The 12,886-nt window shown below is 45.2% G+C and overlaps 1 protein-coding gene across 2 annotated transcripts in view; it reads left to right on the top strand.

The window, feature by feature from the left end:
• Window positions 1-12,396, top strand: part of ZPBP2 (zona pellucida binding protein 2) — an 86,398-nt gene extending 74,002 nt beyond the window's left edge. The window contains exons 7-9 of one of the 2 annotated variants that reach the window (XM_066585818.1): window positions 1,378-1,555; window positions 5,295-5,385; window positions 12,122-12,207. In XM_066585818.1, coding sequence (XP_066441915.1) covers window positions 1,378-1,555; window positions 5,295-5,385; window positions 12,122-12,131 — 279 coding nt within the window. In that variant the 3' untranslated portion in view covers window positions 12,132-12,207. Of the gene's footprint in view, window positions 1-1,377; window positions 1,556-5,294; window positions 5,386-12,121 lie in introns of both variants that reach the window. The other variant, XM_066585819.1, reaches the window with a different exon arrangement.
• The last annotated feature ends 490 nt before the right edge of the window (window positions 12,397-12,886 follow it).

Below are 12,886 nucleotides of genomic sequence, written 5' to 3'. Positions count from 1 at the left end.
GTACTCGGATAAGCACTACTCGCTCGAGTAATTGGCTTTATCCGAGTATCGCTGTGCTCGGGGCTAAAGATTCAGGTGCCGCTGCGGCTGACAGGTGAGTCGCAGCGGGGAGCAGGGGAGAGCGGGCGGGAGAGAAGGAGAGAAAGATCTTACCTCCGTTCCTCCCCGCTCTCCCCTGCAGCTCCCCGCTCCGTGCCAGCACCCGAATCTTTAGCCCCGAGCACAGCGATACTCGGATAAAGCAAATTACTCGAGCGAGTAGTGCTTATCCGAGTACGCTCGCTCATCTCTAGCCATGATAGAAGGGTGCTGGCTTAGTCATTGAAATGGGCCAGCAGCCAGTCCCTCAGCAGTGAGGCCTCTTGAGTATATATAGAGAGAATGTAGCCTGTTCCTCCAAAGGCTGAGAAACTGATACAGCGTTGTCAAAGAATTCTAGAGACTGTATTGTTGAGTACTACCAATTATGGCACTATATATTTTCAGACAGGTAGAGATGAATCCGCCTTGCCACACCGATTTGACTTTGGAAAATCTGAGGAGGCAGCACTTGGAGAACCCCGGTTTTTATCCTTGATCTCTCCATGCAAGATATGGTCTTTGCTTCGGGGTCATCACTCTTCCAGATAATCCCGGTAGTGTGGCTGCTAGCTCTGCACTGGGCCGAGGTGCGGTACCTGATGGTGTGAACAGATTCGTATGCAGAGGACTGGCTGTGGTCAGGGCTGGTAGCACAGGAACAATACAAAGTTCGGACAGTAGGTCAGGACAGACAGCAGGCAATAATGAAGTGCAATATACAGAACCGAGGTCAGGGAGCACCGAAGTCAGAAGGATCAGGAACGCAGGCAAAGCTCAAAACTGAAATGCAAAAACTAACGGGCTTTGCCACAATGGCTAATGCTTGGGCATCCTCCATTGGGGAAGGATACCTAATATAGCTTTAGGTGGATGGCGCTTTAAGGGACGGGGCAGGCACCAGGGAGCCAGCAGTAGAGTGAGGGCACACGGAGAAGGACGGTGCCCGACTGCAGCCCCAGTAGCAGGTGAGCCAGGGATACGACACGGCATGACAGTATTGAAACGGTGTTGCAAAGTATTGAAACTGTGTGCCAAGTTAAAGTGATTGTACCACTAATACTGCTGTCAAGTAAAGATTGTTTTGTGTACTGCAATATCTGCTCCATCTCCTAATACACCGGCCTTGTGAGGTCCCACATAAACTTCACATTATCACATTGTTTCTAATGAATAGATGGTTTTAGCTGAGACAATAAATGCTTGCATTACAGTATATTCACTATAAATACATTGCAGTAAGGACAGAGCTCGTTAGTTTTATCACCTAATCATCTTCATCATTTCCCCTTGCTGCAGGCCAAAAAGTTCATTGTGGAATTCTTCCGGATGCAGACGCGTGTACTGCAAGAGGAGTTTGTGAATGTCCCGGAGATAAATTATGTAGAGCACAGCCTGGATATCATACATGTTGACAGCTGCCGCCCGGGCTTTGGGAAAAATGAGGTCACCCACCATGACTGTCCCGGCTGCTGCGGTAATAACAGCTTTTTGCCTCACAGAACATAGAAATGTAACTAAGTGGGCCATTTAATTACACCGGGAAATGTGTTATAATACACTCTTATTCATGTACTAGTCATGTGCCATACGCCTTCACTGCACTGAGTCGATTGGAACCGAGATCTCATCGGTGATCCAATATATAAGTTATTTTGAGAACCTTGCCTGACGTTGCCACCTTGCCGACTGCAGGGAGGCAGTATTTTGGAAGATAAGTTGTCTATTATGCTGATGTCACACACATAGATTTTGTTCAGGTTTTTTGATGCAGTCTATAAGCCAAAAGCAGGAGTGGATCCAAAAAAGAGGAAGAAGTAGTATCTGTCCTTTCTACTTTCTTCATAATTTCACCTGATCGTCACCTTGTGTAAACAGGGCAGCGATCAGGCAATGGATGAGCGAACGCTACTGATTTCACCTGATCATCGCCCTATGTAAATGGAGCAACGATCAGACAATAGACGAGCAAACGTGCTTTCATCGGCTGACTGAATCTTTTGTATAGTCGGAAGATTAGTGTTGTCAGTAGCACAATGCTAACAGGAGATGTACTGCTGACAGCAATGGAAGGGAATGAGGACCAGATAGTCATATGAACAGTCCTTTCCCATTGAGTCTGAATCGGCCTGTATAAAGGCCAGGTACACAAGCGCTGATCTTGATGGTCAGGGCTCATCCAGTGCCTGATAGTGGAGTGTGTAAAAGGACCTTGAAGGGTTTGTCCAAGAATCCAACAAAATGGTCCTTGCATGCATCCTGTCAGAAACCTAGCATGGGGGAATTCATTTTCAGACAGGGAAGAGGAATGGGGGCAGAGCCTAGCGCCACACTGTTCATTCCTATTAGGCTTACCATTCAAGAGGTATTCTGGTTGTTGCACGTTATCCCCTATCCACGAGATAGGGAATAACCAGCTGATTGGAGGGGGTCCGACCACTGGGACCCCCACCAATCCAGAGAACGGGGGTACAGTTGCTCCCTAAATTAACAGATCAGAAGTCACCATCCAATTCATTTCAGTAAGAGAGCCAAAGATTGCTGAGCGCGTGAACTTGGCAATTTGTGGTGCTCTCATTGAAATGAATACGCTTGTGCAACGTCTGCTCTGTTCATTTAGGGACTAGCTGGACCCCTGTTCTTGGGTCGCACTACCACCAATCAGCTAGTTAACTCCTATCCTATGGATTGGGGGTAACTTGCAACAGCCGGAACAGCCCTTAAATGGTAAGCCTGATAGAAACGAACAGCATGGTGTTAGGTTTTGCCCACAGCCCTGCCCATGCCCACTTTCCCCTCTGGTTTGGAGGTGCGTTCACCCGTCCAAGAATGAGTTTCTCACAGGCTGCACAGATGTTGAACTCCTGTACGATGGCTTTACTACAGCTTTGTGTAATTGATAGTCTTAAGATTTACATTACTGACGATCACTCTTGATGTTAGCTAGAGTGGTAAAAGGTGACCTCTGTTGCACTGAGGCTCACTGTTATGTTGCTGTACATCTCTTCTTCCTAATCCATTTGAGAGCTTCTGTGATTCCAGTAAGTGTTTTATACTCTGCATAAACCCCTCCGGCTCTCTCCCGCCAGTCTCGTTCCTTCTGAAGACCAGATATCAAGAGCTGCTAGGAAGATCGGAAATAACTTTCATATCTTATTGTCTCCTCTGCCACGCACACAGTGTGAATTGATTATACAGCCATGAAGGAATAATGTAATCTCCTTTTTGTCAGGCATATTGACTTAGCCCGGCAATTAAAATAATGTGTTGCCTAGACTAAGGCAGGGAAGTTGTGACTAGGTCTGTCTCGTTTCGCCGTCATTACTCTTGCTGGGGCTGGAAATTGGCCCCTACATGCAGGGAAGCATTAAACTTTTGGCAAAGTAATCATTTCGTTCTTGATCGCTTCGCAGGGTAACATCTCACTTCTTTATGAAACTCAGTTTGAGAGGATTTAACATTTTCAGATTTATAGATATAGTGTGCCCCCGCAGGACCTGAGTCTTTTTACTTACATGTTTGGCAGCTATTATAGCTACATTGAATGGTCAGTTTATTAGCAACCCTCATCTACCCCGTTTCCCCGAAAATAAGACCTACCCTGAAAATAAACCCTACCACGATTGTTTGGGAATTTCAGGGAGGCTTGAAATATAAGACCTACCCCGAAAATAAGCCCTAGTGCATTACATAAAAAAGGAATTCATTACCTAGCAGGCTCGGTAATGCCACGGCTCAGCCAATTCATAAATCCCACCTCCACAACACGATGGCTGGGATTAGTTGTTCGACCACTGCTTAGCCAATCAGTGCAGCACTCAATGAAGCAATCACAGCCATCACATTGGTTCATCAAGCAGTGCATTGATTGGCTTGAGAACCAATCAGAGCCATCACTTCCTGGAGGCGGGATTTCGGAATCCCATAACCTGGAAGTGATCTTCTGTGGGTGGCGGAGGACTGCAAGAAGCGTGCCGGAGGTCTGGAGAGCAGCGGGAGGGACCTGGACCGAGCCTGCTAGGTAAGTATAATAAAACATTGTCCGAAAATAAGACCTAGCGCCTCTTTTGGGCAAAAGTTAATATAAGACAGGGTCTTATTTTGGGGGAAACACGGTAGTAATGTGTTGGACCTCCTTTGGCCTTCAAAACAGCAAAAAAAATTTTATACATATATGTATATGGCATAGACTCCACTCTGCAGGCATATTAGCCCCTGCGGACAGGAAGCTTCTGAACAGCTGACAGGAAGGGTTTATCAATTTATGCTGCTTGCACCAAATTCCTACCTTCCGGTTAGCATAGTGCAACAGATGAACAACTCCCTGTTTACACGGGCCAACAAGTAAGCAATTCTCCCAAACTTGCCCTGTGTTTACACAGGATGACAGTCACCCATACTCACTCTTTTGGGTGGTCGTGGGTGATTACAGTCCTTCAGTGCTACAGAATATTTTGCCACTATATAAAGAGAAATAGGGACATATGTAACAGATCTAAAAATACCTCCTTGGTCTTGAAGCTGTGATTGTCTGAAAACCCAAAATGCATTTATTAGAGATTACTCCAGGAAAGACAAATAAGTGCTACCTTCAAAGAGGTGATTAACTCTTTTGAGGTGTTTTCTGTTGTTTATGCCTGAACGTCATTACCCAAAGCATTGTACCAACGCACAATGTACTCCAAAGTGTAATGATGCTAAATCAATCACAGATGTCTTCTGTCCCTGTCAGCTACGAGTTGTCAGTCAGACTGGACGCTTTTAATCTCTGCTTCATGATATCGCACTAGTAAAGTAGCAATGGACACGTCTTCAATCTACATTGAAGCAATGAACTGGATGAAGCCATCTCCAAGATAGCCTACAGTATTTACTGAACCACTTGTGTCTCATTTATAAAATGTTGTCATTCAGTCTTCGCAGCGAAGCGGTTGGGGCAGTGTAAGTTCATCCAACTAATTAAACCTCCAGACAGTGTCTAGCCAGATTTGGATTGAAAAGTATTGACAAGAATTTGGAGCAAAGCGTGGGAGTAAGGCACATTTGGGAATGAGCACATTATCTGGACAGTAACATATGCATCCTTAAACTGAAGCTTGTCCGAGATGGTAATCAGGTCCCTGGCTAGTTCCCGGAAAGAACAGCCAGGGGCAACGCTCAGCTGTGATACGATCAACTGCAAGCTGGGTTATCCTTGAAATATATCTCTTTGACAGCTATCAACTGGACAACAGCAGCCCTGGCAGGGAAAATAGAGGCATGCGACTGGCGACTATGGACGAGGACTATGATATCACCACTCCGCAGGTCAAATAAGGCTCTGAAATGCTTTCCTGTGTATAATTGTTAAGTGTCATGCAGGGTTCATTAACTTCATGCTAAGCTTTAGCCGAAAAGCCTGTCAATCCCATATTGTGAGTAATAGTTTCCCAATCTACACTATAGAATTGCTGTATGATTCATTTATGTCCAAGGTTATAGAGAATGAAGGAAGAAAGGTAGATAGATAACTTTGCTTTATTGCATTAACACGTTGCATGCCCAGAGCTTTTCGACTGTGCTCCAAGTGAGGCCCAAATGACAAGAGCATGGTTGTCATATGAGTTTTGCCGCTTGCGTTTCTTATCCAAAAACATAAACACTCCGCTCCAAATGTCAGCGCTTTTTTTCAATTTTAAGGCAAGCTATTGACATAGATTCTTCTTCATAAATATTCTTCCAGAGTGTTCCTAACCGCTTTCTAACATCATAGTAACATAGTATGTAAGGCCGAAAAAAGACATATGTCCATCCAGTTCAGCCCATTACCCCCCAATGTTGATCCAGAGGGAAAAAAAAACAATGACGTAAAAGCCAATTTTTCCCATCAATTTCTAACATTAAGTGTACATGTGATTATATAGTCATTTATTTTTGGAATGAATGCCAGTTAGAGATGAGCGAACGTACTCGCTAAGGCAGATTACTTGAGCGAGTATTGCCATTTTTGAGTACATGCCCGCTCGTCTCAAAAGATTCGGGGGCCGTGCAGGGGAGCGGTGAGTTGCAGGAGTGAGCATGGGGGAGTGGGGGGGGGGTGTGTGAAAGAGATGCCGCCTGCCGTGCCCTGCTGGCCCCCGAATCTTTTGAGACGAGCGGGCATGTACTCGAAAACGGCAATGCTCGCTCGAGTAATTTGCCTTAGCGTGTATGCTCGCTCATCTCTAATGCCACTATAGAAGCAGCCTGCAACTTTCACAGATCTCCCGATTTTACATTAGACAAATTGTTATTCTTTTAACAAAATGACGAAAAGTGTAGTCGTAAGTACCGTGTTTCCCCGAAAATAAGGCACCCCCTGAAAATAAGGCACCCCCTGAAATTTGCAGGAGTCCCAAATATAGGGCACCCCCCCCCCCCCCGATAGTAAGGCATAGTAAAGTGTGCAGGCAAGTCAAGAGGCCTGTCCCCTGCTGCCATCCCCGTTGTCTCCTACCTCCAGATGTATAGGTAGATCTGCAGACAGTCTGCTGTTATCGTGTCCCTGCTGTGCTGTACGAGTGTGCTGTTGCGAGCTCCCCTTGCTGGCTGGAAAAGTCCATACTGTACGTTCTGTTTCTGCTGTACATGTCTGCTGTGATGAGCTCCCCCTGGTGGTCGGAAGCTGCAATACCATCCCTGTTTACAAGTGGTACAGGAACTTCTGTCTGCAGACAGGTACGTTACTTTACATCCCTTATTTTTTTATGGCTCTGTGTGTGAGTCAGGCAACCTGTGTGGGATTCTTAAGGCTGGGTTCTCACAGAGCGTATTTCCAGCGGAAATCTAGCAGTTTGTCCACAGCGATAAACAGCGAGATTTCCGCCGGGAAAGCGCTGCTTCAAAACCAACGGCACTGAGCCGCTTGTTTTGAAGCGACCTGGCTGCACGCTTTTCTGTTTCTGTGGCCGGTGAATCCGCACCACAACACCGGCTTCTCCCAGCTTTGCCGTGACAGATTTGCTGTCCCATGTGGACGAGATTTCTGAGAAATTTCGTCTACAAAGCTGGCCAATTGAGGGATTAGCGGCCACAGACGGATTTGCCGCGGCAAAATAAGACAGCCCCTGAAAATAAGTCGTAGCGCATATTTGGGAGCAAAAATTAATATAAGACGCGTCTTATTTTCGGGGAAACAGGGTAGCGCCAGCGAAAATGAGACAGAAGTGTTTGAAAAAAGTAGTGATGAAAGTGAGATAACTCACATGAAAAGAAGGAAAATAAATCAAATTGCATCAGAGTCGTCCAGTTCTAAAGAAAGTGACCTGATTTTAGAAATTGATGAACCAGAGAAAAGTATAGAAGAACTCTTATTAGATGATTTGATTCTAGAAGAGCAAGAAAAAATAGAAAATCACATGCAAGAGCTGAGTGGTAACGAGTGGAAGGCAGGCAGAAATCATTTCCGTTCACAGGAGCTGATGGATTATTGAAGGAATTACCAACAAACATAACCCCTAGTGAAGGCTTTTCTTCATTGATGATGAAGTTATTGACTTACTTGTACTTAAAACAATTCGGTACACAGGCCAAAGAAATATAAGAACTGCGACGCTACTTCACAATCCCAAATAAGTCGATGGAAACTGATCAGTTGTGAAGAAATAAAGAGATTTTTAGAGATCATCACATGGATGTGGCTGGTGAGACAACCAGCCTTATATAAACATTGATCCAAAAATGCAGTGTTCAATTTCCCATCTCTATATAAAGTCATGTCATGTAACCAATTTCCATTGTTACTAAGTAATTTACACTTCGCCAACAACAAAGATTCTGAAAGCCATAACAGATCTAGAAAAATACAAGCGTTTGATTATTGATGTGAAAGTATCAAGAAGTACTACTTCTAGGAGAAGAATTTGTAATTGACGAGACCCTGGGTGAGGCAGACTTATTTCAGATTATATATTCCATGCAAAGCGCACCAATATGGGCTAAAGTTACTCAAATGATGAGCAACAGAAGGCTACACATGGTCTATAAAGATTTATTCAGAATAGGCAGCATGTGGTTTCAGAGAAACAGGATTAGTTCACAATGTTTGTATTCCATTTTCGCACAAATTACTAGATGCAGGTCGTACAGCGTACATGGATCATTTTTACACGAACTATGCACTAGTCCTGGCATTTTTGGCTTGAAAAACACCCATACAGTTGGTTCATTGCAAGAAAATAGAACGTTTATCCCAAAAGAAGTGATGAACCATGAAATAAAAATCACTGCGTATATCTATGAGATTTATGATTAAAGGGGTTTTTGAGTAGTTGGAAAAAAAGACACAAATGTCCTAAAAATAAACCAAAACAATACTCGCCTCTTCAGTCTTGTTAGTGCAAATTAATCTATTTGCTATATGGTATGCTTCTGGGGTCCAAATTAGTTAGACGTATACAGCCGAGCTCGGAAATAACTTGTTATACCAAACACAACTGGATGTGATTAGAGATGAGCGAGCATACTCGCTAAGGGCAATTGCTCGAGCGAGCATTGCCCTTAGCGAGTACCTGCCCGCGCGAGAGGAAAGGTTCGGGTGCCGGCGTGGGGGAGCGGGGAGTTGCGGCTGTCAGCAGGGGGGTGCGGGGGGGAGAGAGAGATCTCCCCTCCATTCCTCCCCGCCGCTCCCTGCCCGCCGCCGGCACCCGAACCTTTTCTCTCGAGCGGGCAGGTACTCGCTAAGGGCAATGATCGCTCGAGCAATTGCCCTTAGCGAGTATGCTCGCTCATCACTAGATGTGATCAAAGGTTATCTGTTTATTAATTGACGGGCATAAGTTTTTATAGAGGCACACACTTAAATTACAATAATTATAATTTATTATAATTCATTTATGACCATTGATAAAACTAAAGACAAATATGAATATACTTAAAACGGCTATTAACATCTAAAACGTCAAACAGAGTTCCTCCAGGTGGTGAGGCACCATGGTTCTCAAAATAAGGGTGCAAAGAATGTAAAACAATAAAATGTTTAGGAACTAATGGAGAACATGGCGCTACGACCCGGGCCATTGAGTCTGCTTTCTCAATCTCTTCTTTGGAATGTTCTAGTCATCAAGGTCCTTTTTACTCTTTAGAACATTTCTGCAAATCTTGTTAAAAGAAAAGTTCAAAAACATGACAGAGAAAGAAGCATACAAAATAGGAGAATACTGAAAAATAGATAGAAAATTGAGTCTTATTCATTTCACTTACAGCCTTTACAAATCCAACGCAGGCGCTCTGCTGGTCCACTGCCAGTCTATACTTTCAGGTAGCTGCCAGCTTCATGTGATGCCAGTCTGTACGGCACATGACTGCTGAGGATTCTAATTGGCTGCAAAGTACCATACAGAATGGCATCTATGAGTGTCTGTCTGCAGCCAATCACAAGCCAAAGCTGTGACCCACTACAGCTGGTAGTTAGCTGCAGAGGATACATGTTCCTGTATGGCAACATCATCACTGCAGCAGGAAGTAGAAAGCACAAGGGACCAGGCAGCATCAGGACAGCAGTGGCGGTCAGTCTTTTGAGGCAAGGATGTCCTTCCTAATGTTCTTCGATCAGTTGATCGGTGGGGATCACAAGCAGTGGACTGCTCATCAATAGTTTAGACCCTGAAAAGCCCTTTAAGTCTATGAGCTTCTGGTTTTATAACTGTATGAAAAGGTAAGTAAAGGCCCTTTAACACGCAATGATTATCGCTAAAATGACCGAATGACTGAAGGAATTGACAACTTTTTTGCATAAAATAGAATTGCTTAAAATATTCTCTGTTTCTTTCATTCGTTAAAGTAAATTCAATATTAGTTGTTTTCTCGGGTGGGCGTGTGTTTATCTGGCTGGGAGGATTTTAATCCCTTCGTGTCCACCCATACGTGTTTTCAAATCCTGGGTGTTTGGGCTTTAAAGGGGTTCTGACATCAAAAAAAAAAAATTGTACTCACCTTGCCTGGCCTGGCCCGATCGCCAGGCATGTCCCTTCCAGCCGGCATCTTCTTCTGTGCCTTTAAAGCAGAGCAGGAGCGGTCAAAAAGACCGCTTCCTGCTCTGGTCCGTCCGTCAGGTACTTCCGAGGTGAACAGACGGACCGCCCACAGCAAGCACGTCACAAGCAGTGCTTGCTGTGGGCGGCCCGTCCGTCCTGCTGAACTCCGGAGTGCTGCGCATGCGCAGTGGAGACGCAGCCCGTCCTGACTCCTGTCAGAGGGCACCTCTCCACTGCGCATGCGCGCGATCCCAGAGCGGCACGATTCGTGCAGACAGAAGAGGAGGAACAGCGCCTGCCGGGAGATGACCCCCCCGATGTCAACAACAACAGGAGAACAGGTAAGTATTATCTTTTTATGCTTTAGCAGCCATTAAACCATGGGTTCTCTGGGTCCATTAGGCACACCAGGGAACAATGGCTGCTAAAGCATAAAAACATTATTCGTGTCAGAACCCCTTTAATCCTCAGGGCCGTAAAAACACGCCAGCCCTGTGGAATAAAGCTGTGGGGTCTGTACGGGCAACAGATCCCAACTTTCAGCTGCCGGAGGTAGTCAAGCGCCTGGAGCTGTCATAGAGGGCTGCTGTGAGCGACCCCTGGTCACGCGATCGTTGTGGATAACGGCAATCGTATAAAAAAATTTTTTTTTTAAGTTTACGTTACATCTTTCTTCACGGATCGGATCCATGAGGGGAGCCAAAACTACTCACCTCAGTCGTCTGCAATGTCCTGCATTCTGGTCCTACCTGCACCTGATGCCGTCTTCTGTGCATACGTGCCAGATGTAAAATGTCGGGGGCATGCACAGAAGGCCAGGGAGCCCTGGAGATTTAAAAGGTTAAAATCTCCTTGCCTTTGGAGCAGTGACTGGTGGCCTCAATGAGCTGTCCTGGTCACGTGATAAAAAGGTAGCGATCTACCTTAGGTTGGCCTTACACGATCAGATAGAAATTGCCAATTCCGCATGTGTTTGACCTGCGGTAATACAAATGCATTGGATTACACAATTCCGCTCGCATTAGCGGGTCGGAATTACGTAATCCACATGCAGAAAACAGAAAGCAGCATATTCTATTTTACTGCAGATATCCACAACATAGAGCCCATTGTACTCTGTGGTCATGGATATACCCGCAGTCCGTACGCAACTACATTGTGTACAGGCTGCGGCTATCTGCATCATCGCTAAGCGACGGCGTGGGAAATATAAACAAAAAGAGATTACTGCGCAGTGACCGCTGGTGTGAGTACGCAGTTATGCGCAGTACATTACGCGGCCGTACACAGGGCCATGGCCGGGCTCACAGCTAGGATCCGCTGCAGGCCTCCACAAGTGGATTCCACATACAGCCGTGTGAGCCTGGCGTTTTTCAGATCGCTACCTGTAATACGTAATTTACAAGAAGTCCTCAGGAACGCTGGAGCTTTTACACGTTGGTAAAAAAAATTATTTCTAAATCACAGGAAAGAAATCCTGTAGTACAGTCAACAAACCTGTGATTCACTAGGTATTGTTCCAGGAAGACAACATACAATTAGAACTGTGAAGTCACAATTGTGAAGTCAGAGTCAGTTTTGGGTTGAATCAGAAGAAATGTACAAACCCCAACTAAGACTATATTAATGCATAATAAATTAAGCCTGATGTCACCAATGTACTACAGTCCATCCATTACTAATTTACATGAGCCATTTATGAAGGAGCCAGAATGTGGAAAAAAATAGGAATTTGGCTTACTCCACAGCCCCGCTTGTATCTACAGCAAGTTTTTGTGAAACTTCTACTTCCAATCTGCATTTTCCACGCAGAATGTAGGTATTGTTCTAACATGCTAACCAGTGATTGTCCAGGTACTACCCAACTGCTAACATGGTACACTGGCTATTGTTCCTTCAGCATATCCATATTTGGCTTTCTAGCTTGTACAAGGTAGTAGGACATACTCATGTCGTAGTATATAGATATACTGTTTAGATGTAATTCTGCATTAGGATAGGAGATGTATTATTTCCAGTTGTAATGTCTTATTTTGTGTATTTCTTGGCAGTTGTTTGTGATCCAGGAACATACAGCTCATTCAACAACATTCATTGTGAAGTTTGTAAAGACATCAAGATTACGGACCATGGAGCGACAGAATGCTGATGGCTAACATCAAACATACTTCTGGATGAGTTCTAACTCACCATTTATTAAAGTACTATATTATGCTATAATAGAGCCACCTTCAAGGAGCCATCATGTGTGGCGATTTTGTTGTATCCAGTTCACTGCATACATCAACCTCTCACACGCAACACAATAATATTGATTAAAGCTATTCTGGACAGAAGAATACTGGTTTGCATACTTCGATTTACTTAAAGGGGTTGTCCCGTGGCAGCAAGTGGGGTTATGCACTTCTGTATGGCCATATTAATGCACTTTGTAATATACATCGTGCATTAAATATGAGCCATACAGAAGTTATTCACTTACCTGCTCCGTTGCTAGCATCCCCGTCGCCATGGTGCCGTCTAATTTCAGCGTCTAATCGATCGATTAGACGCGCTTGCGCAGATGGGTCTTTTCCCTTCGGCTCGGTCCGGCAGCAGCGGCGTTCTGGCTCCGCCCCCTTGTACGCGGCATCGCGTAGCTCCGCCCCCGTCACATGTGCCGATTCCAGCCAATCAGGAGGCTGGAATCGGCACATGTGACGGGGCGGAGCTACGCGATGATGCGTACAAGGGGGCGGAGCCAGAACGCCGCTGCTGCCGGACCGAGCCGAAGGGAAAAGACCCATCTGCGCAAGCGCGTCTAATCGATCGATTAG

Source organism: Eleutherodactylus coqui, chromosome 13 (genome assembly GCF_035609145.1).
Source record: "Eleutherodactylus coqui strain aEleCoq1 chromosome 13, aEleCoq1.hap1, whole genome shotgun sequence".
NCBI classification, from domain to species: Eukaryota; Metazoa; Chordata; class Amphibia; order Anura; family Eleutherodactylidae; genus Eleutherodactylus; species Eleutherodactylus coqui.
The sequence above is the reverse complement of the archived record's forward strand: the minus strand, read 5'-3'. Positions and strand labels throughout refer to the sequence as shown.